Source organism: Rhineura floridana, chromosome 3 (assembly GCF_030035675.1).
Source record: "Rhineura floridana isolate rRhiFlo1 chromosome 3, rRhiFlo1.hap2, whole genome shotgun sequence".
In the NCBI taxonomy this organism is placed as follows: Eukaryota; Metazoa; Chordata; class Lepidosauria; order Squamata; family Rhineuridae; genus Rhineura; species Rhineura floridana.
This window is the reverse complement of record NC_084482.1, coordinates 210,951,107-210,974,181: the sequence shown is the minus strand read 5'-3', so window position 1 is coordinate 210,974,181 and position 23,075 is coordinate 210,951,107. Positions and strand designations below refer to the sequence as shown.

At 45.5% G+C, this 23,075-nt stretch overlaps 1 protein-coding gene across 4 annotated transcripts in view; it reads right to left on the bottom strand.

Moving 5' to 3' along the window:
• Positions 1–497: 497 nt before the first annotated feature.
• LOC133381455 (major histocompatibility complex class I-related gene protein-like) overlaps positions 498–23,075 on the bottom strand; it is a 38,774-nt gene continuing 16,196 nt past the window's right edge. For 2 of the 4 annotated variants that reach the window (XM_061620595.1, XM_061620597.1), the window contains exons 2-9: positions 20,644–20,919; positions 10,184–10,459; positions 7,250–7,534; positions 6,685–6,768; positions 6,122–6,154; positions 3,786–3,818; positions 3,253–3,286; positions 498–2,280 (exon numbers count right to left, since the gene is read on the bottom strand). In XM_061620595.1, the coding sequence (XP_061476579.1) occupies positions 3,267–3,286; positions 3,786–3,818; positions 6,122–6,154; positions 6,685–6,768; positions 7,250–7,534; positions 10,184–10,459; positions 20,644–20,919 (1,007 nt within the window). In that variant the 3' untranslated portion in view covers positions 498–2,280; positions 3,253–3,266. Of the gene's footprint in view, positions 2,281–3,252; positions 3,287–3,785; positions 3,819–6,121; positions 6,155–6,676; positions 6,769–7,249; positions 7,535–10,183; positions 10,460–20,643; positions 20,920–23,075 lie in introns of those variants that run through there. The other 2 variants (XM_061620598.1, XM_061620599.1) reach the window with 2 other exon arrangements.

The window sequence follows — 23,075 nt, the reverse complement described above, 5'->3', positions numbered from 1 at the left end:
CACCATCTCTCAGCCTAACCTACCTCACAGGGTTGTTGTGGGGATGAAATGGGGAGGGGGAGGAAGGGGGCAAAAATGTGATTCAGTTGGGATTTAAAGTTGAATCTATCAAGTTTACCCTGTCCAAAATGAGAACCAAAACAAATGCACACTTCAAAGGATTTTGTAGCACAGTTGTCCAGCCAAGTAGTGTATAAAGATGCATACACTGGGGCAAAGGGTACATAGAAATAAATATGTATGTGAAAATAGCATACAAAATGCATTATATCAGGTGAAATTCATGAGGATTTTTTTTTTAAACACCCTCATACTGATGTGGAGAATGAGAAACTGAGAGATACCAAAACTGACAGGTTCACCAATTCTGAGGAGGAAGGAGACCCGTCCACACCACCTTGAGTTCCTTGGAGGAAAAAATGAAATGGACGGGATATAAATCTATTTTAAAATAAATGTTTTTTTCTAAAAAAAAAAATGCATATTCACACCTGATGTTATGATAAAACTGTATTTTATTCTTTGCTATTATTAAAATACGCCCAATTTTAAAAGACTTTGACATGGTTCATAGTTGGTGCAGAAGGATCATCAGTGGCCATTTTGGAAAATGGCTTCCACAGACTTAGGCCAACCTGACCATGATTTGAGCAAAACAGAATCCCCCCCCCCCCAATTTCAACATGGAAATTGCTGTTAGTAATGACTTTCCTCAGGAAGTCTGTGACAAGGACAGGACCACTAGGGGAACCTGTGGCCTGACCCACACAGGGTTTTTCTTGTTGCTCACAGGAGCTCTGTTTCCCTGACATTATTTACTCATAGTTGACATATATGCTTTCTTTCGGGGTGAAATTTTCCCAGGGCAACTCATATCAAAACCATAGTACGTCAGTTATTAATGAAACCATGACCTAAACCAAAAATATGATGACATTAGAACAGCTGCAGTTAAAACAATACAGAGCACTTGAAGCAGTTCTTTTTCTTTTAATGTCAGGGTCCATTTAAAAGCCAGTAGAGGAGGGAGCTGCATGTATCTCCCTAGAAATGGAATTCCTCAAGCATGGGGCCACTACTGAAAAGGTCTCATCATCTCTAGTGCTCTGGCAACAAGGCTGTAGGATGGTGGTTTTTCCTTCTCTCCACCTCTTTTTCTCTTTCCTGCCTCCCTGCAGACTTGGGGAGAAGAGGGGGGAGCTCTCCATCCGGCAGAAGCAGCGCCTGGCCATTGCCCGGGCCCTGATCCGCGACGCAAAGGTCTTGGTGCTGGATGAGGCCACGAGCGCCCTGGATGTGGAGAGCAAAGCTGCTGTGAGTGCGGGATGGGATGGGGTGGGTGGGCAGGTAGGAAAAGATCTCTTGTGCCCACCAGTGAGACTGATCTTGCAGGCATCTGAGGCTGATCTCAAGGTCCAGGTAGGTTTGTGATAATGGAGAAACCAGGCACAAAAGAGAGCAGGGTTTGAAATGCATCCTCCAGGGCTTCTGGCTGCTCTGCTTGTGACTCTTCCCCAGGAAGAGTCACAACTCTTCCCCAGGAGTCCTACTTTCAACTATTTTTCAACTCTTTTATGGCTACCACGGTAAACTGATTTGTCCATTTAAATTCTTTTAGTTGACAAAAATGTGGCCTGGCAACCAAGAGGTCTTTTGTATCTTTAAAAGTTGTGCAGGGGGAAGGGAGAATTCCACCTTGTGGTTTTTCCCATTACAGTGTTGCAAGAACACCTGCACTTGGCTGACTTTCTCTTCTCCTAAAGTTACAGGATCAGTCTCAGGCCATGAACCTGGCAACCCTACCGGGGGGAGACTTGCTATAATTCATCCAATTGTGCAGTTTTCAGCTTCGCAGGGTGGGAGAATGTCCTTGCAATTTTGCTAGAAGAACAGGCACCCTCCACACATACACCTGGCCCCAGTGTCGTCGTCACCAGAGTTAATTTGAGTGATGCATTACAGAGCACCCCACAGATTCTAGGTCCTGCTGAAGGATCAGGGGAGGGCAAGGATTTGAAACAGTATACAAGGAAGTGAGGGAATGATTCCAGGGCTTGAGGCGTAGGATGTTCATTTGCAGGGGGACGCAGTTTCAGCTCTGTTTTGTCCCAGTCTGCATCTGCGTTGGAATTGTTTTTTTTAATGGTTTTAAAGATTTTTTAAAAGGTGTTTTGTTTTTATGATATTGTGTAGAAGTGTATAGTGCTTTATCAACTCATTTGTCATTTATCAACTCATTTGAAATGTGGTGCTACAAGAGAGCTTTGAGCATATCATGGACTGCAAAAAAGACAAATAATTGGGTGTTAGAACAAATTAAACCAGAACTGTCACTAGAAGCTAAAAGGATGAAACTGAGGTTATCATACTTTGGACACATAATGAGAAGACATGATTCACTAGAAAAGACAATCATGCTGGGGAAAACAGAAGGGAGTAGAAAAAGAGGATAGATTGATTCCATAAAAGAAACCACAGACCTCAAGTTACAAGATCTGAACAGGGTGGTTCACAACAGATGCTCTTGGAGGTCGCTGATTCATAGGGTCGCCATAAGTCGTAATCGACTTGAAGGCACATAACAAAAACATCACCTGTTTGCCGCCCTGGGCCCTTTTTGGGAGGAAGGGCAAGACAGAAATTTAGTAAATAGGAAAATGTATTTGGGGCTGAACCAGCAAATCAAACCCTGGTAGAAGCTGCCGCTGCTGCCTGGCTGATCCAGCACTGCCAGCACCAGGAGATCCTTGAGAGGAGAAGGGGCAACACTGCTTTGGATGCGGGGCAATGTCTCTCCCAGCAGGAGGAGGGAGGGGGGGGCGGCTGAGCAACCGCGAAAGGGAAGCCACCTGCAGCCAAGGGCTTCCTGCCCCCCACCTGCCTCCTTCCTGCCCCCACTCCTGCCTCCTCGTCTCGCTGGGAAAGGGGAGCGACCTGCAGCTGAGGGCCTGAGGTGGAAGCAGAGCCCCCTCCTGCCCAGGCACCATCTCCCGTAGCAGGGGATGGACGGAGCAAGAACAGAGAAAACTATTTGCAAATATACTGAAGGCACAGAGCGCTGGAAGTCTCTCTTTTGTGTACATCCATCTTCCCCACAGCACCAACACTGTCCCACCCCACGGCTGCTCTTCCTTCAGTTCCCGAAGTGGTCAGCATGAGGAGGGGCTGAGGTTTCCTCAAGTGTAATGACTGGAGGCCAAGATCTCCCTCCTGAGGCCTTGCAGTCTCCCCCTCCCCTTCCCTGCCACTCACCTGCTTTGGGGCTCCTAGACGGCCGGGTTGCTCCCTGTGAGGGAGAGAAAGGACATGGAGTGAACCTTGCCCAAAACTGTACAGGTGATTAACAATTCAGGAGACAGGTTTTATTTTGAGGAGGCTAGACCTCACTGAGGCTTCAGGACTCCCTAGGAGAAGGCCAAGCACTGCAAGTAGAAATGCCTCCACCGGTTGGCTTCATGGGATCTGCAGATGACTGCAATGGATTCAGTGCTTCTGAACACAGAGCCCAGGTGCTCTTTAGCTAATGTGTGCCTGATGGGAGCAGACGGTGCTCTGCTGCTTTGAAAGTTGGCTCCTCGCAAGTGGGGTTGGGGGATTCAAACAAGGGTCAGGGAGTAGGACCTGCCTTTCTCCACTGGAACTCTGAACTGGGCAGGCACAGAATGTCTGAAGGGCATTAGAGAAGACTCTCTATAGGGCTTTGGAGATACAGTGAAATTGAGAAGATCTCCATTATTGAGAAGCAGAACTCCCCCTGCCCTGTGGGATGGGATTCCCGCACTTACCCTTGCTGGAGTTGTCGGACCCTCGGTCACTTGCTGGAAAGGGGGAAAGAAGAAGGAGGTCAGCAGAAGGGAGGGGGGTATACTGACTACCTCTTCTCTCACTCTCAGACACACCAGGCCCTTTGAGCACAACTGCTTTAGCTACAGCCTAAACACACCACAAAAACTTACATAGGCAAGAATGATAAATATTCAAATCAACACAGAGAAAGGGGCCAGGGGTCCCGGGGGCTGCTCCCTCTTTCCAGGACGACAGAGACAGATTCCCCTTCCAGCTGCCATGTAGTTCCACTGCCCACCTGCCCCAGGGATACAGGTGGCTCAAAAGCAGCTCTCTCTCTCTCTCCCCCCCCGAATGGTTTAACATGTGTTCAGGACATCAAAAAGTGTCTTGCTTGCAGCTTCTGTTGCTTGTATTGTTGACTGATTGACACGGCACCTTCACTGTACCTGGCACTTCACAGAGTTCGATGGGACAGGATTCTGCTCCACAGAGGACAGAAATAAGCCCCATCGAGTAATGGGAATTGCTCCCAGGTACGAGTGGGCAACAGAGGGGGGCAACCTGTGGCCCTCTAGATGTGGTTGGGCCCCATTTCCCACCAGTCTCAGTCAGCAAAGTCAAGAGTCTGGGATGATGGGAACTGGAGTCCAACAACACTTGGAGGGCCACAGGTTCCCCCCCCCCAGTAAACAGGGAAATACACTTGTAAGTCTTTCAGGCACTCCTGCTCAGGCTTAGCTACAGGGAATGGCACAGCAGAGCAGGAAATGGGGTGTGTGGCTTTTCCAGAGCAGGAGTGATGATGTCTCCTACCAGATAACAGACCTTATGCAGGGTCAGGCCATTGGTCCATCCAGCCCACTAGTGTCTATGGCAGGGTGGCCAACCTGCGGCCCTCCGGATGTTGCTGAACTACAAGGACCACCCCTCATTCCTGAGCACAGAACACACTGGCTTCTGGGGTGATGGGGGTTGGGAGTCCAGCCTCACTCTGAGGGCCACAGATGCCCCCAGCCCTGGAATATGGCAAGGGCTCTGCAGAGTCTCAGGCGGGCCTCTTTCCTCCCCCTGTGATGGACATGCTGGGGCTTGCTCTGACCACTTGAGACTTTCAAGTTTTACTATTGTGTTTGTGACAGATTAGCATAGAGGAAGTCGAGAATCAGGAAAATTGCCAAGCAGAGGCTAGGTCCTGCTTTCCTTTTCTCTGATGGGGGTCCTCCTTTATGCCAGCAGTTTCAATGGTAACATTTCTGTGCAAAGTTGTTTGCATTTCTAATTAAAAAGCTAAAGCTTGGAAAACAGCTGGCTGGGGATCTTTTCTTAAAGAGATGGGTGTGTTTTACAAGTTGAACCTCGTACAGTCAGAATTAAGCACCGTTCAGTTCAGTGCAGCTTATTCTCAGATAACCTATACAGAGGATTGCAGTCATATAATTAAAATGCAATACAAATACAAGTAAACCATCAACAGTCAATAAAAACAGATTAATTTCCCCACCCCTGGAAAACAAAAGGCTAATCTACAATTGGTTCCAGGCTGAGTTATAGCAGGGCAGCCTTCCCCACCCTGCTGCCCTCCAGATGTCTGAAGAGGCGGTTCCAGGCAAGTTGGGCAGCTGGAGTTCTGCTGTCATTGCTTCCAGTGAAGGACAGCTGCAGGATTCCTGTTAATTGCTTTTTAAATGACCTCTCCCTTAATTGCCGCTTAATGTCAGACACTGTTTCCCTGGATCATGGGAGGGTTTAAGTAATAAATAATAATAATAATAAAATAATAAAATTTAATTTGTGTGTCGCCTATCTGGCCAATGGCCACTCTAGGTGACGTACATATAGTAAATACAGCGAAATACAATACACTATAACAATATAAATTATAAATTATAATAACAACAGAATACAGAGTAGGAGGCATTTCAAACATAAGAACATTAGGCCTCCCCAAAAGTCCCAAAAGCCTGTTGAAAAAGCCAGGTCTTTATGGCCTTGCGGAACATATTCAGGGAAGAGACGTGCCTAAGATCTTGTGGGAGGGAGTTCCAGAGGGTGGGGGCCGCCACTGAAAAGGCCCTCTCTCTAGTTCCCACCAACTTAGCTGATTTGGTTGGCGGGACTGAGAGAAGGCCTTGCGTGGCCGATCTTGTTGGTACTCTCCTCCCTTTTAGATATCTATTTTTCTTTCCACTTTTATAGCAACAGAGTGTTTTTTCATCTCTGGCTTGGACACAGACACCACCCTCAATAAACTAATCCTCTTTTTTCCTTAGTTTCCACTCCAGACCTGCCCACACTGGGAGAAATAACATGCAGAGAAAAAGATCTCACTCACTTGGCACTTCTTTGAATCCTGACTGCCATTTTCCTAAAGACACAGAATCAGAGAGTTAGAACTGAAAGGGATACCACAGAGATCATCCAGACTTACCCGCTGTGGTCAGGAAGGACCCCTGGCAGATGCTTCTGTCCAGTTCCTAACAGCCTCCAGGGAAGGAAGCCCAACAGCCCTCCAGGAAACTGGCAGTCATGGAGGATAGGAAGGCTTTCCAAGGATCACCCCACCACCTGATTCCCTCCACTGTAATCCCTATTGCCTCTGATTCCTTCTTTTGGAATAGCGCTGGAATAGAACTCAGGTCAGCACCAGGAGAAGCATTCTGGGTGGGTCGGGGTGGCTTTATCTTTATTTTTAGATTTCAACGTACTTTGAAGGAATAGAACAGGATGCTACTCGCCAGCTAGAGAGGAGTCAGGCTGACTTTGGATGTAATTACATACTCATGATGAGGGCTGGCAGAAGGGGAACACCGGAGCAGTACAGCCCAGAAGGAAGAGCCCTTCCAACAGCCAAATGATCTCCATCCCCCCCCCCAAATCCACTCACAGTTCACTTACTGTACAACATGATCCCAGCAATTGCAGCTGCTCCCAGCAGGATGGCCCCCAGAACACACCCAATAATGGGTGCTATGTTGGAGGCTAAAGTTGAATTGGGAAAAAAGGAAAACAATTTAAGGAAAAACCAAAGCAGTATTTCCCCATTATGGGTCCACAGTGACAAAAGGACTTCAGAACTCATGAAATTCACATCACACTGTGCTGACACATTACACTTTGAGTAAGTAAAAGGTTTACGAACATTCCATGACAGTGCATCTATCCAGGCTTACAGGGGAAAAGATGGCAGCCAGTTTCTGCCCGTGACATATAATTTCAGTTTACTGCCTGCAAGAAGCAGGTATTTCACAAAAAAAGGCTGCACCTGTTAAACATGAGGAAATCAAAATCATTTGCTTTCCACCCAATCACACACACAAGAGAATCCACTGGGTTTGTCGATATAAGTGATGATGCTCGTGGGGGCGGGGGTGTGTGTCTCTGGTTTTGACCCTCCTTCTAGCCTCAGGGAAGGTTCACCTCCCAGCATCCATACTTTTCCCTTCCCCCCACTGTCTCTCACCAGGCTCCTCCCAGGCCACATCCAGAGGCTCCTTTAGGCCGTCATGCTCCACATGACACTGATAAAGGTCCCTGTCCTTTGGGTTGATCTGGATGCCAACCAAGGCATGGTAAGTCCCGTCTGAGTTGGGGGCGACGAGGCCACGGAAGGTGCCCTCCTCCCAGACCTCCCCGTCCTTCCTCCAGTTAGCATCGATCTCCTTGGGGTAGAAGCCGTGGGCTCGGCAGACGAGGGTCTCCATGCCATCTGAGTGCGCCTGGCGCGTCACCTTCACCACTGGTGGCTCTGCCACAAAAAAGCAATATTGAAGTTAACACAGAGACGTCCCCAGAGGCAGGCAAGGTGGATACTGTGCTTTGAAGAGCAGAAAAAATACCCCAGGTAGCCATCTAGGCCTTCCCAGTGATTCAACATCCTACACCTGCAGCATCCCTCAGAGATCTCTTGAAGAAAGCTCCAGTGAACGAGATTCCTCAGCCTCCCTTTCGATGGTTGACTAAGACTACGACTATGACAACTTGCAGTTCTAAGACTTTCCCAGACAGCTGCCTCTGGGCTGAGGGGCAAATGTTGGCAGGCCCCATGGCTGAACTTGTTGAGATCCCTCTAAGGGCTCCTCCATGTTGGAAGTGGGGCAAGAGCAACTCCTGTTCTGTTCTTTTGTTTATGCTCCAGAGGGAAGATAGAGCTAGAGTCCTCCAGATGGACAGGCTGGTTTACATTTTACCTGTGATGCTCTGAATGACTTCCTTCTGTCGCTAGACTGCGACGTCTTTAGGGAAGCTTACCTGCCCCTCCTCCTTCCACCCTTTCCCACTCCCTTTGTCCTCTGGCTGTCCGGGACAGAGGAGACATCCCTTTGTCTCTGCTCTCTCTCCAAGCATGGGGCTGACTCCTGCACCTGGGCGTTATGTCTCCAACTTAGCTTGTTAGTTAGAACTAGGTATGCCCTTTCTATCTACTATGTATTTCTCTAAATAATGTAGCTTTTCTTATTTTACCAAGTCTCCAGTCTCAGTGATGCTGATGCGGGGTAAAAGCCTGCTTTCTTAGGCAAACGCATGCACACACTGCCACACTCGCATTTCAACATCTGCTGTTACTCTCTGCTGCTGTGGTGCTGCTTTAAACGAAATTAAGCAACACAAATACACACAGCGCAACACTCCACACAGCTCTTTTTTTTATTGCAGGTGTCTTCTGCAACATATTCTTGACACAGCAATAGAGCATTAGGAGTAGATTTATACTGTTGTAGTTTGTTCTGCAATGCTTCCCCAATGCTACATTATTGCTGTCCACAGGGGCCAGCCTTGTAGTCCGGGTGGGGCAAATGGGTGCACCGCCCCCTAGAGCTGTGCTTTGCCCACTCCCCCAGATTTTTTTGGGGGGGGGGTAGGACTGTCTTTTTAATTTGTGACGTGACAGGACAATGACAGCCTCCATTTAAAGAATGACAGCTTGTTTTAAGAATGGGAGCAATGTAAGGATAGGATCCTCTGCGTTCAGGCAGGGTGAGGTGAGAGCACAACAAAACCTCATTTGGAAGAGGCCCCAAAATTCTGCTCACTCAAGACTTTCCCTGACTGAGAGGGGAGTTTTCATGATCACAATCGCCCTACAGTTCCTTAAGTGATACTAAAAAAAACACCCTGTGTAGTAACTGTCAAGAATAGCAAAGGTTGGGCCCAGGATGACCAAAGTAGAATGGCTCAGCCAAAGGGAATTATGGGGGTTTTGTTGCAAAGATCTTTGGGACACTCTGTGCTGGGAATGTTCAGGCATCTTAGTGCCGGCCAGCTGCAGACAGTTATTCCTAGGGGGAGGCAGCTGAGTCTTATCTGCTTCCTGATATCAGAAATGGAAATGGGCTGCCTTCAAGTCGATCCCAACTTACGGTGACTCTACAAATAGGGTTTTCATGGTAAGCGGTATTCAGAGGGGGTTTACCATTGCCTTCCTCTGAGGATGAGAGGCAGTGACTGGCCCAAGGTCACCCAGGGAGCTTCATGGCTATGTGGGGATTTGAACCCTGGTCTCCCAGGTCATAGTCCAACACTCTAACCACTGCACCTCAGAGTCATAAGGAAATCAGAGACTGCCCGGTCTGAACTTTCTCACTTGTGTTACCTTCAAAGAAGGTGTCTGGAGTAAATTGTTGAAGGGGTGCCTGAATTGGCTAATTGGCCCCCTCCCTGACGCCAGGGGAAACCCATAAGAAGAGGGGTAATTCTTCAGCTAGTTGTTCAGGTTCAGACTTCTCTTCCTGCTCTGCTCATCTTGACTTACCTAAGGAACCAGGATTTGATCCTTAGAGTGAGCATCAGCGAGGATAGTCAGCCTTTGTTATGTCATCTGTCTGTTTGAATCTCCCACTGTGTTCTGGGAATGTGTCTATGCCTAACCCTGCCTGGGGTGTGTGGCTTTGAAGTAATTTGCATGCTGTTTCTTTTTATATGCACTCCTATATCTTCTTAAATAAGCTACCTGATGTTAATTGGTGTGCATTGCATACCAATGTTAATTGGTGTGCAGGAATGGACTGAACCACTTCAGCCTGCGAGTTGAGGGGGAACCCTGTTTTTAAATACTCCTCAACACTTAAAAAAAACCCAGGCACCTTCAAGTAGAAAATGTGTAGGTAAGGATCTCTGTTGCTACTATCCTTGGCTTTTATTTTTTAATTTTCTAAAGAAAGCTGAGTGAGAATTCCAAAGAGAATCCTCCCCCCCCCCACACCTCCAAAGGTGTCCCATGAAGGGCCTGTCCCAGGCTCCCGTCAACTTCCCAGAGCCTGGACTAGCCGCTCAGTCTGGAGGCCAAGAGATGGTCTTTGCGTGTGAATGTGTGAGCCCGTGCAGGGTTGCAATGTGGGGGGTGGACAAGGCCCTCCCCTCTGCCCCCCAACAACCCCTCCCTCCCCCTCCCCCTCACCTGTCCTCTGCAGAACCTCCTTCCCGTAGTGCAGGTAACCCTCCAGCCACTCAATGCATTCCTCCTCCAGGGAGGCCTTCCAGTGCTGGGTAAAAGCCCTGTCTCTATCCCACGACCTCTTGGTCACTTGGGCCTCCGGCTGGGCCGCCGTCCAGGTGAGGGTCTCCTTGTCGAGGCTGAGGAAGTCCCTCCCGTTGTAGCTGTGCTGGATATACCCTCCTCTGCGCCCCTCTGGGCCCACCTCACAGCCGTACATGGTCTGCCAGGTGTGAATCCCTGAAGAAGAAACAAGAGAGAGAGACCAAAGGGGTCAATGGGGGCCTGGGGAGGGAGGATTGGAGCAAGTGGAGGCCACAGCTCCATCCAGCCCCCCAAATGAGGTCGGGGCAAAGACCTTTATTTACCTCAGGCTCAGGGAAGAGACAGTCGCAGAGCCCAAGAACATGGCAGTCATGGAAAGATTGAAGCAACATGACAGCATTGCTTGTTAAGAAAGAGCTAAAGACTCTGAAAACATGTTCAGCAATGACCAAACACCCAAATCCTGAGCCCCCAAAGCCCCTCTTTATGTGCCCCCCTTTTCTCTCTGCCCCCTTGATCTGGCTGACACCCCCTACCCCTCACTCACCCTGTTCACTGGTCTCTCCCCCCCATGAATAAATCCCAATGGACTCTCCCAACTGCTTGGGGGGGGAGGCTCCTGTCAATCAAAAGCAGCCCCTCCCAAAAGCTCTGAGAGGTGCCCCCCCATCCCTTCTTTGCCATATCAAATCTCCCCCACCCTCTTCTCTTGAAAATGAAATAGACTGTCTTCAAGTCGATTCCAACTTATGGCAACCCAATGAATAGGGTTTTCATGGCAAGCGGTATTCAGAGGGGGTTCACCACTGCCTTCCCGTTACCATTGCCCTCCAGGGAAGGAGCTTCTGCCTTCCTCTTCCTCCTCCTCCATCCATCCACCATCAAGGATCTGTTCCCTGGAAGGAGGAAAAGCACAGCAGGTTGCCCAGGAGGAAGAAGAGGGCAGCCACAAGTGGGATATGCCCCATTTCAAAATGGCCCCTGTGCTTTCATCAGCATTCAGGTTGCCCTCACCTAAGATGGCTCCCTGCCGCTCCCAGCACCTCCCTCACCTGAGGGTACAACCACCCAAAATCATATAACAGGCTCCCTCCCTCTTTCTCACAGCATCACTAGCATTGTTAACTGTGCAACCATCCAAATCATGTCACAGGCAAAAAAATCTTATTTTTGACAGTATATTTTGAGCATCACATAGAAGACAATTAAGGCTGCAGTCCTTTGCCTATTTACTTAAGAGTAAGCTCCAGCTAACTCAGTTGGACTTGCTTCTGAGTAAAGATGCAGAAGATCAGAGAGTCAAGTTGGTTAAAACTCTGTTCCTGATCTCAGTTTCTGGTCTGCAGCACCAACAGAAAACCATACCAGAAAAAAAGGGCCTTATCACAGGAAACAATCCATAATCCCTTCCCTCTGAATTTGCCTATCCCTTTCCTCAGGACTAGAGGCCTCTTCAGTGCCTTGCCTGACATTCTGTGGCAATCAGTTCCACTGGTTTACAGGGCATTATGTGAAGAATGTTTCATTTTCCATGAAGCCTGTCATCATTCAGCCTCAGCTGTACTACTTCCCATCTACTTCTAACTCATTCTGTTTCTGTCTCATTCTTTCAGCTTAAAGGAAAGCCAAAGCTGAGCTTGGAGCATGCATGCTGGAGGAAGCAGCCTCTCCCTCCCTCGGTGGACTCTGCTGTCCTTGGGAATGTGCATGGGGGGTTGATCTGCCCCCCCCCAAAAATGTGGCTTTAGTTCCATCTGGAAAGTCAAGACTTCCTCAAGGTGGCCCTCCTGTTGCAAGGATGGCACATTTTCCCAACCACTTAAACAATCATGCAGGAAAAATAATTTCCTGACTGATCCCAAATGTATATTCTGCCTCCTAAAAAAGGCATGGTATAGAACTCTAACAACATTCAGTAGGAAAAAAGAGTAATTTGTTGCTCTTCTGCTGTGTCAGTGGCCATCAGGGGCAGATGTGTGCATTTTTGCTGACATGAACATGACCGGCCTGATTCTCTCCTTCCTGCCCACAGCATTTTGAACCTTTTTATTTTTGAATGTAACTGTTTTCGAGCCCTTCTCTGGTTTCATTGTAAACATTTATTTTTTAAAGAAATGGAAGAGAAGATAGGCACTTGGCCATTTCTCTCTTCATCTCCAGTATGATCGGAGATTGCATTATTGACACCAAAACAGGAATTTGTGGGAGTGTCATCAAAAGATGCCTGTGTGGACTCTCCAGCTGATAATGTAGGAAGTTCCTCAGATACTCTTGTGGGGGATTAATAATCTGTTATGTTTAATGGCTAAATACAGTATAGTTCCTGTCTTGATTATCCTCACAGCAGCCCTGCAAGGCAGGTCATAATTGCTACCTTTCTACAGACTGAGGCAACCCAGATTCAAATCGATACAGGAATCTGAAGCCAGCCTCAGGAAGGCTGACTAAAATTCTTCAGGTAAGTGTGCTCAGTGAATGAAGGATGTCTAAATATACATAAACATATTAAATATGTGCCTAAATTTACTTTGAATGGTGAAAATTAAATGCTGACGTAAAGCCAACTTAGCTTTTGAAATGACTCTTCTTTTGTGCTATATGCAGCTAAGCTTTTTGTCACGTGATTTGCTCTTGGAAGGTCAAGCATGTTGTGCCAAGTGGATTGCTCTGAACCACATGCTAAGAAACACTCCTGGGAGATCCTAATTGTTTTGTAACAATCCTCTACAGTCAGGATGTGCAGAAACAGCGAAACAGGGCCAAGGTGGGCTGCAGATGCTCCTGCCTGCCTGGCTGCACCTGGCAGGTCAGTTGGGTCTGGGTGCTTGATGGGTAGTTAGACTCCCCTTGTGCTGACGCTATTTGGGGGTGCATCCTACAGTACATTTCAGAGCTGTTAAAAGTACCAGCGCATGGCTCTATACAAACGTTAGGGGTTTTCTTTTAATGTACTGTACTGAAACATGTTTCGGTGTGATGGCCCAAAGGCCCATTTACACTCCTACACTCCAGGAAGGGGGAGAGAACGTGGGCTGACTTTACGCTCTGGGTAACTTGTAAGAGGGATCTTGGCAGAGGTAAGCCAGTTCCTTACCCATGGGAAAGGCTAAGGGAATGGGTGGCTGCTTCACTATTTAATTGCGTAGTTTGAGCTCCAGCCTCCCCATCTGTCTGGGAGCTATAGAGACAAAGGAGAGTGGTGCCAGCAGTTAGCGGATAATTTGAGAAGCACAGCAGGCATACCTTAAAAGGTAGTCATGCAAGGAAGGGAGTAGTAAGGAGGCTATCTTGAGTCTCTCCTTCTGTCACATTCATCACTGGAAATGTCCTTGGAGTTAAATTAACTGAAGCCATTAAAGAACATAGGAATGAATGAATGAATGAATGAATGAATGAATGAATTTATTATTACAGTCAACAGACCATTCAAGACAACATACAAAATCGTTTGAAAGTACTAATACACTCGTAATTCATCGCCGTACAATAAAATAATTAAAATCAATTAAAATCATAAAACAATTTGTTTAACAGATGGTTGATTCATTATAATTTTCCTGTGTTGGATGGCCGCCATACTGGATTTGGCAACTGCAAAGGTCACCTCAGGTAAGTAGTCGCCTAATAAGTAATCTAAATAAAAGACTTGGTCCCTACCTGGAAGGGATCGTAGAATAGGTGAAATTAATTTGGTTCTTAGATCCTGATAGTATGTACAGCAAAAGAGAACATGTTCGTTGGATTCTGGTTCTTTCACGGCGCATGTACATAATCTCTCTGAGTAAGGAATTTTATTGTATCTGCCAAGAAGGATCGCAGATGGTAGGATATTTAAACGCATTAGAGTGAAGGCTCTACGATAATTAGGGAGCTCTAGGGTCGTCAAATATGTCATTAATGTGCAAAATTTGGGATTGTGTCTTTGCTTCTTGCAGCATTTGGGGCTTTTTAGTTTAGAGAAAAGGCGGGTCAGAGGAGACATGATAGAAGTGTATAAAATTATGCATGGCACTGAGAAAGTGGATAGAGAAAAGTTCTTCTCCCTCTCTCATAATACTAGAACTCGTGGACATTCAAAGAAGCTGAATGTTGGAAGATTCAGGACAGACAAAAGGAAGTACTTCTTTACTCAGCACATAGTTAAACTATGGAATTTGCTCCCACCAGACGCAGTAATGGCCACCAGCTTGGATAGCTTTAAAAGAAGATTAGACAAATTCATGGAGAACAGGGCTGTCAATGGCTACTAGCCATGATGGCTGTGCTCTGCCACCCTAGTCAGAGGCAGCGTGCTTCTGAAAACCAGTTGCCAGAAGCCTCAGGAGGGGAGAGTGTTCTTGCACTTGGGTCCTGCTTGCGGGCTTCCTCCAGGCACCTGGTTGGCCACTGTGAGAACAGGATGCTGGACTAGATGGGCCACTGGCCTGATCCAGCAGGCTCTTCTTATGTTCTTAATAAGAAGTAGGTGATTCTGGAAGTCAATGTCTTTGAGCCGTTGCTTAACTAGCTCTCGAGCAGCTTCAAAGCTCAATTGTAGTATATAAGACGGAGAGAGACCTAAAGTTGATAGTTTATCATGGATCATTGTCTCCCAGGAAGAATGGTGATTATCTAAAAGAACATGAGGGGCCAACCCTAGAGGGTTAAAGATCAGTTTTAACCAAAATAATATTCTCAGCTTCCAGACGGTTGCCTCTATAGATTGCAGACCACATTCTAGTCTCAGAATGTGGTTAGGTACACAGGTGGGAACTCCTAATATAGCTCTTAAAAAGGAGTTTTGAATAGTTTCCATCTTTGTAAAATTCGTAACTGTACTAATCTGGGCTCCATAAATAAGTTGAAGGATTATTTTAGCAACAAAAACCTTTCTAACTGGGGGGATAAGTCGACCTCTTTTAGTATGAAAAAAAGATATTAGAGACTTTGTCGTACATCTGGCATTCAGCAGACTAGAGGTAATATGCTGCTGTTGGGAACCTGATGATTGGAAAATGATTCCAAGATGTCTAATGTTTTTTACCTGTTCTATAAGCCAGTTATCTATCCTCCAAACATGTTTGATCTTTTTTTTAGTAAATACTACAACTTTAGTTTTATGGTGGTTAATTATTAGGTCTTCTTCGAGGCAAAAAGATGATAGAGTCGCCATTAATCTTTTAAGACCAGCTGGAGTTTGCGATAACAGAACTATGTCATCTGCATATAATAGACAGGGTCTGGGAATGTAGGCCAACATCGGGGGATGTGATGGAATAGGGGCGACGGTGGATACTAAAGCATTTATATATATGTTGAATAATAAGGGAGCAAGAATGCATCCCTGCTTCACGCCCTTAGAGGTAGGAATTTGTTTCGTTAGATGGCCTTTGTTATTACAGCGAATTTGAAAGGAAGTGTTTCGATACAAACCTTGTATCAAACCTAATAGGCGCCTGTCAATTCCCAAATTTTGTAATTTCAGCCAGAGTCTTGTTCTGGATATAGAATGAAAGGCCGCTTTTAGATCCACAAAGGCAGTGTATAAGGCTTTGCCCTTAGTATTACTATACTTGGAGATTATATGCTGCAAGACCAGGGCATGGTCGTAGGAAGAACGGCCAGCACAAAACCCTGCTTGCTCTGGTGCCAAGACGTCCATTTGATTAACCCAGTCTAAAAGTTTTCTATAAAGGTAAGTGGCATATAGCTTAGATATTATGTTAAGAAGACTTATAGGTCTATAGTTTGCTGGATCTGAATGGGAACCTTTTTTAAAGATGGGAACTATTATTGCAGCTCCCCAGCCCTCAGGGATAGTCATAGAGGAATTAATATTGGTAAACAGGGCAGCCAAAAAGGGCGCCCACCAGTTAGCATTCAATTAAAAAACCTCCGGGGGTATGTTGTCGGGCCCTGGAGCCTTGTTTGATTTAAGGGAGGTTATAAGATCCGAGGTTTCTGCTGTGGTAACAGCTGGCCATATGGGAATTTCTAAGGATGAACCCAGCGGGTCCTCTGATTCAGGCGTATTACTTTGAAACAAGGTAGCGTAGTACTTTCCCCACACAGATGGAGCAATGGCACAGTCCAATTTAAAATTGGATTTAGGCCATTGTTGGGCTATTATATGCCAAAATAGCGTAGAATTCTTTAGTTTGGAGGCCTGAATAAGGCTTTGCCAAGTTTGTCTCAAAGCAGAATTCTTTTTTGTTTTTATTAAATGCTTGAAGCTTTTCCTGGATTCTCTAAATTTTTCTAAATAGACATGAGTTCCATGCAATTTATATGCTTGATGAATGGATTTAAGTTGTTTCTTATTTTCGAAGCATTCACGATCAAACCAAATTTTATTTCTATATCTATCTCTGGATGGAACTGCATTTGAGAATGTCCTAAGTGTGTCTTGGATATTAGTTATCAATTGATAGAGAAGGTGGTAAGATGGAATTTCTCAAGGAGTTAAAAGGAATTGATTTTTAATGGTCTCCAATTCTAAGGAATTTAATCTATTGGAAATCTCCATCTGGAGTTTGGGGATCCACTTTATCCGAGCTGGACGTATTTCTACTTCCAAAACATCAAAGGTCTGTTGGACCAAAAATGGAGAGTCATTGATACCATGGATTGAGAGGACCATCGGGAAATGGTCGCTTTCGAGTCGAGGTATAACTCTACAGGAATCTATTAGACTAAAAATTTCCTGAGATACAAAGATCATATCTATGGCAGAGGCTCCATTAGCCATTAAATAGGTTAGCTCTCCCTCTAGATCCCCGTTTGTACGACCGTTTAGGAGTATCAAGTTTAGCTTCGTTGTCAGATGCATTAAATATATTCCAGCATGATTTATGCCCTTGTCCTTGGATTGTCTCATAGGAATATTTAATGGGCCATCCAGCTCGGGGGGTTCTAAAAGAAATTTAGAATACAGAGCCTTGTCTGAGGTGCCCATTCTAGCATTGAAATCCTCTGCTAAAATTATCATGGCTTCTGGAAAGGAGTCTGTCAGATTTAGCAGGTAGGTCTCCAAGTTCACAAGTTGTTTTCCGGTCAATTTTTTATCTTTGCTAGGTGGAATGTAGACATTTACAATTAGGTAAGTAAGTCGGGGTAATTTTAGTAATATTGCAGCTGCTAAGCCCAAAAGAGGATTCAGGGCAACCGCTTCTGCTTCTAACCTGGTGGTAACTAAGATACCTGCTCCACCTTTAGCCCTTCCTCCCTTATTACTTGGCAAGGCTTCCAGTGAAAAGGCTGTGAACCCATCTAGATAGATTTCAGTTAATGCCCAGGATTCCTGAATTAGTATGACATCATATTTTGATAGGAAATCCTTAACTGTTGGTAATTCAGATTTATTAAACCAACCCGCAATATTCCACGACACCAGTTTCAATTTCCAATTTGAGATGGGTATTCTTGGTCAATTTACAGAAGAGGAGTGCTGACTGAGATTAGATGAAAGTCTTGGAAATGATATATCAGCTGGATTGCTCTTTTGGGGATGGGTATTTGCATTATTTAAAATATCCGATCCCTCTTTGATTTGATTGGGTTGGTCTAAATGGATAGAGCCGTTGTTTATATTCCTATGAGATTTACTTGGAAATTGGGATTTTAAAGTCAATAGCAAGAATTCGAGTTTTGTAATTATCTCATTTTTCGAATCTTCTGACAAAGATGTATAAGAGTCAATTAATAATAGCTCTTCTGGGGTAAAATTGTCAGTGATAGAATTAGGTACCTCTCGTGGTTCGCCGAAAGTTGTTAGAGCCAAATAGGTTCGGTCCAAAGGCAGTGCAAGATTATTTTTATGTTGAACCTCGTGGGATTCACTGATGTCAGATTTGTTCATCGGAGGAAAACCAGATCTGATAGAACTAATCAGCAACAAAGGTTGAGGAGGAGCAGTATTTATAAAAACTCTAGAAATTACTACATTATGTTCTAGTAAGGTCTGTCTTTTACTATACAGTCGCTTCGTTATGATGTCATCACGAAATGTTATCATAGCTCTGGCAGATATATAATTATAGAAAAGATATTCTATAGAGGAAATCTGATTTAGATTTAAGATACCAGGAATTATGATTTCTAAAGTGTCACATAAATGTTGTTTTTGATTTTGTTGATTTAGCCAGCCCGAAGGTTTTAAGTAATTTGTTATGGCTAACATATTTCTTTTCAGGACTAAGTTCCATCTGTTGTGATTTAAAATCTGTGGAGCCTCGGGATTTTTAGAGATTTGGGACTTCGGAAGTTAGTCATGCTCGATCCCAGAGAGGTGAGATACCTTTGAAGGGAGAATGTTTGTATTGTCAGAATAAATAAGTTTTGTTGGACTTTTTTGAAGTGACGATAAAGTTTCTAAAGATGTTTTCTTAGATTTTTTAATTTTCTTCTTCTTCCTCTTTTGTTTCTTAGTTTTAGATTTCGGTGGGTCTAAAATTTTGTAAAGTTTGTTAAAGTTCAAAGTCCTAGTACGGTGTAATTTTGATATCTTTTGATTTTTTGGTTTCTTCGTTTGTTCATGTTTATAGGATTTTTTAGATCGTCTGGAATTTCCACTTAAAGTCGCTAGGTGGGGGTGTTGTACCACTATTGTTTGCATTGATTTAGAGGCTGTAATCAGAGTTGGTTCAGCGTTGTTTATTGTGTTTGTTGTGGCAGGATTTTTCCAAAGTAAATCTGTTAAGGTGGAAAGTAATAAATTCGATTCAGCCACAAAGTCCGCAATCTGAATTAGCATTTGGGTGGTTGTATGATACCAGTTATCATTTAATGGAGAGGAGTTCACAAGTGGAAGCTGAGAGTTTCTTGAGCCTTGATAGAAAGTAGACTCCGCTGCGTAAGATAAATTAAATGAGTCATCACGATGAGAGGATTCAAGGGAAGGCATAGAAAACGAATCATTGGAAACGGTGTCCTCCAGGGTGTTTCTTGGGCCCATAGATTTATCCTGAGAGGCAAACCCTGTGGCTTGAGCAAGTTCTTGTGCTAAACTCACGGAACCCTCTTTAGTATCCTCCATCAGCGGCAGACACGAAGAGTTGGAAATTGTCCAATCATGTTCATGGAGAGAGGTTTTCCGCTCAAGCCTTGTTAGCGTGGGAGGGCATGATTCTATCTTTGGACTGCAGAAGTTGGTTATTTTCGTCTGCCTTGTCCTCCGTCCTAAAGGTAAGGTTGAATTGACGTCGGTAACTGTAGTGAGTCCTAATTCTCTATAACTTTTCCTCGTAAGGACCATATTTAAGCTGTCTTTATATAGCTCCTAATTAAGTAGGCCTAATCAGTTCTTTATCATTCTAATGTACTAAGGAGCTAATTAAAGATTAGATACGACGGCAAATTAAGGAGCAAACTTACTGGAGTCAGCTTGCAGCGGCCATCTTTTCTGCCAACTCTAGCATATTCCCGAACATAGGAAGAGTTGGGCAACTGCATCAGGCCAAAGGCCCATCTAATCCAGTATCCTGTTTTCACGGTGGCCAACCAGATGCCTCTTCTGGGAAGCCCACAAGCAGGATCAAAGGTTCTGCCAAACTTTCTATAAACTCTTATTTATATAAATAACAGAGAACATGCCAGTATGGAAGCAAAGGATTCTGGGTATCTAAATATTCTTGGTTCTGTTTGTGAATGTGTATAAAAGGTCAGAATGTCTGTATCTAGGAACAAAGTAATAAACTGCAAACTAGGGAAAACAAGCAAAACAGCAATTAACTGTATGAGCATGTCCTTACCCCTAGAAGTACCAAGAGGTGCAAGCTCTGTCATCTAAGACCAACTTCTTAACAGTTGCCATAGTAACTTACTAATAAGAGAGTGAGGTTCAAAGCAATCCCTTTGTTCTTGCTAAAGCAGGAGGAACAGGTTGCTCCAGGACAAAACGCACTTTGAAAAAAGTTTGCTTGCCTGTCCAAAGAAGGGTGTAGACCCACAGCAGGATCACCTCTCAAGGCTTGCTTGTCATTTGCCTCAGGGCCTCCCCCCCCCCGTCCACTTTTCCTTCCAAAAAGAAAAGGAATTAGAAGACTGAGAAGACCTGAGACCAGCCTGGCATAGAGAGAATGATCTGCAATGGATACATTTCCTTGGCAGAGTTTGCATGCACAGAGTGTGGTCCTGGGTGGCTTCCCCCACCCTTGTCACATTCTCTCCCTTCTCCTAGACCCTTTTAGGATTCTGCTTTGGTAAGAAAGGGAGGTGTATCCAACCCACACTGCTCCTCTCACTGTATAATACTGGCTGGAGTGGTGGAGGAAGGAGCTTCTCTCCTAGGTGAATCCCCCTACCCCCTTTTCCTTTCCTCCCACAGCCCCCTCTCTCCATCTCCTGAACAGGGGAGGATGAATGTTGGGGGGATATCTGGGCCTGTCCCATCCTCCACTCACCTCTAGTCTGGTTGAAGCGATTCTGCAGAATTACCAAGTTCGCTCTGAACTCTGGCTCTTCATTTTGCAAGATCTGGGTCTGTCGCTTCCCATAATCGGCTCTCTCCTTCTCCATCTCCTTCATCCAAGAGACTGATGGCAGCACTTTCTTTGTGTAACTCTCATAGCGACCAATGGGCTGGTCATCCACATACCCCACAGCAGTGAACTGAGGAAGTCCCTGGCCAGGCTCTGATACAGTCGTTAAGAATACAAGAAAGGAGTGGGAGGAAGTGCCTGGAAAGGAAGAGAGAGAAAGCGGCAGAGTTAGGAAGGTCTGTAGCTGAAGGCAGTCAGCCTGACTTTGATCCCTGGAAAAATTCTGGAGCAGATTATAAAGCGGTCAATTTTGAAGCACCTTGAAAACAATGCAGTGATTACTAGAATCTAACATGGATTTGTCAAGAAAAAATCCTGCCAGTCTAATCTGCTTTTTTGATCAGGTAACCTCCCTGGTAGACTGTGGGAATGCTGTGGACATAATATATCTCAACTTCAGCAAAGCTTTTGACAAAGTGCCCCATGATATTCTGATTAGCAAGATAGCTAAATGTGGGCTGGATGGAACAACTACCAGGTGGATCCACAGTTGGCTACAGAATCATACTCAAAGAGTACTTATCAACAGTTCCTTCTCAAGCTGGGGGGAGGAAATGAGCAGAGTACTGCAGGGCTCAATCCTGGACCCAATGCTCTTCCACTTTTATTAATGACTTGGATGAGGAGGTGCAAGGAGAGCTTATCACTTCCCAGTCTCTCAAAAATACACAGTGATCCATCTGCAGGCTCCCTACGTCCCACTTCATGGGCAGATTAGGATAACACAAGACAGGATCCTCATTCCCACCAAGAACCACAGGCGCCTTCAACCTCCATTATCACAGCCCCACAGGAATAAGACAAATACTTGGGGAGAGATTCTGGGGAAGGGAGGGGGGCTTAGCAACTACTCTTTGTTTTGCATTGAACATCTTTAGGCTCCAGCCCCAAAAAGTTCAGGCCCTCAACAGCAGCTTTGAAAAGCCACAATAAGACTCATTCTGAAAGTACTAAAAAGCCAAGCTAAAAACGGTTGGAGTGGGAAGTCTTCAAACCCACGGGACAGCCTGCTTTGAACAGCACACACCTCCAAGTGAATAGTTCTCTCAGGAAGCCACAATTTCTCCCTCCAGCTTGGCTTCCTTTCAGTCAACATCAAAAAAGGGCAAGAGGGGGCTGAAAGCCACTCCCAAGACTCCAGCCCAGACCCTCCTAGAGGCTTCCTCCAGTTCAAAACATAAGAGCTCAAAGCCAAACTGCCCCTGGTTTTACCTGGGATAGAAACACAGAAGGCTCCTCTCCATAAGCCTGGGCCCAAAGACCCACAAAACAGGGACCCCTAAAGTGAAGGACCCGAGGCCAGTTTTCCTTGCCACTCTTTGTCCTCTGGAACCAAAATATCCAATTTACTTATTTTTTTAAAAAAAAATCCATGCTGCTTTCCATAAAATCATATGTCCAAACCATTTATTAATAAAAACAACAGAAAATTAAAGAGAGGAAACAGCCCAAAATGCAACTAGACAATATTCTCCCCATATCTCCATTCCCCCCTTCTTCTGTTGCTCCCCCATGTCTGTTTTAGATTGGAAGCCCCTTGGGACGAGGGACTGTCACACCTTTTCTTTGTAAATCATCAGGTACATAGATGGTGCTATAATAATAATTATTGTCTTCATCTAATTATCATCTAATTAAAACCAGCTGAATGCAAAGTGCATTCAGTCTCCTTCACCCGACAGAAAGGGAAAGGGGTTGCCAACCTCAGTGATGCTTCATGCCCCCCATACTTCAATCTAGCCCTGCTTGTGCCCCCAAATCCCAACCAAAAACGACACGGAGGGTGTCCTACAAACTGTAACAACACCCAGCAACACTTGTCAGTGGCCATCACCAGAGGCCGCGCAACTAAGAATGACTTCGCACCGTTCTTTGTGCCTTAAGTCCTTGTACATCATGGGGGGAAACCAGAGGGCGCTGCTGATTTTCTGCCCTATTTCAACCCTTAATGCTCTTCCAGCCAGATCTGGGGAAGTTTTCGGGGTAGAGATGCTTCTTTCTCTAAGGATAATGGATGCCCGGCAGCCCCACAAGCCCAGCCCAGAGTCCAATCCACTGATGAGGGGGATACAGGAAGAGAGCGAGGCAAGGGGGTGGAGGGGTGAGGTTCAAGGGGAATTGGGGGCACAGTGTGTGCCGAGGATATATCTCCAGGGGGTGGAGGGATCCTTGTAGTGGATGATTCGATCATTAGGAACATAGACAGTGGGGTGTGTGATGGGCGTGTAGACCGCAAGGTGTTTTGCCTGCCTGGTGCGAAGGTTGCGGATATCGCCCATCGTTTAGATAGTTTG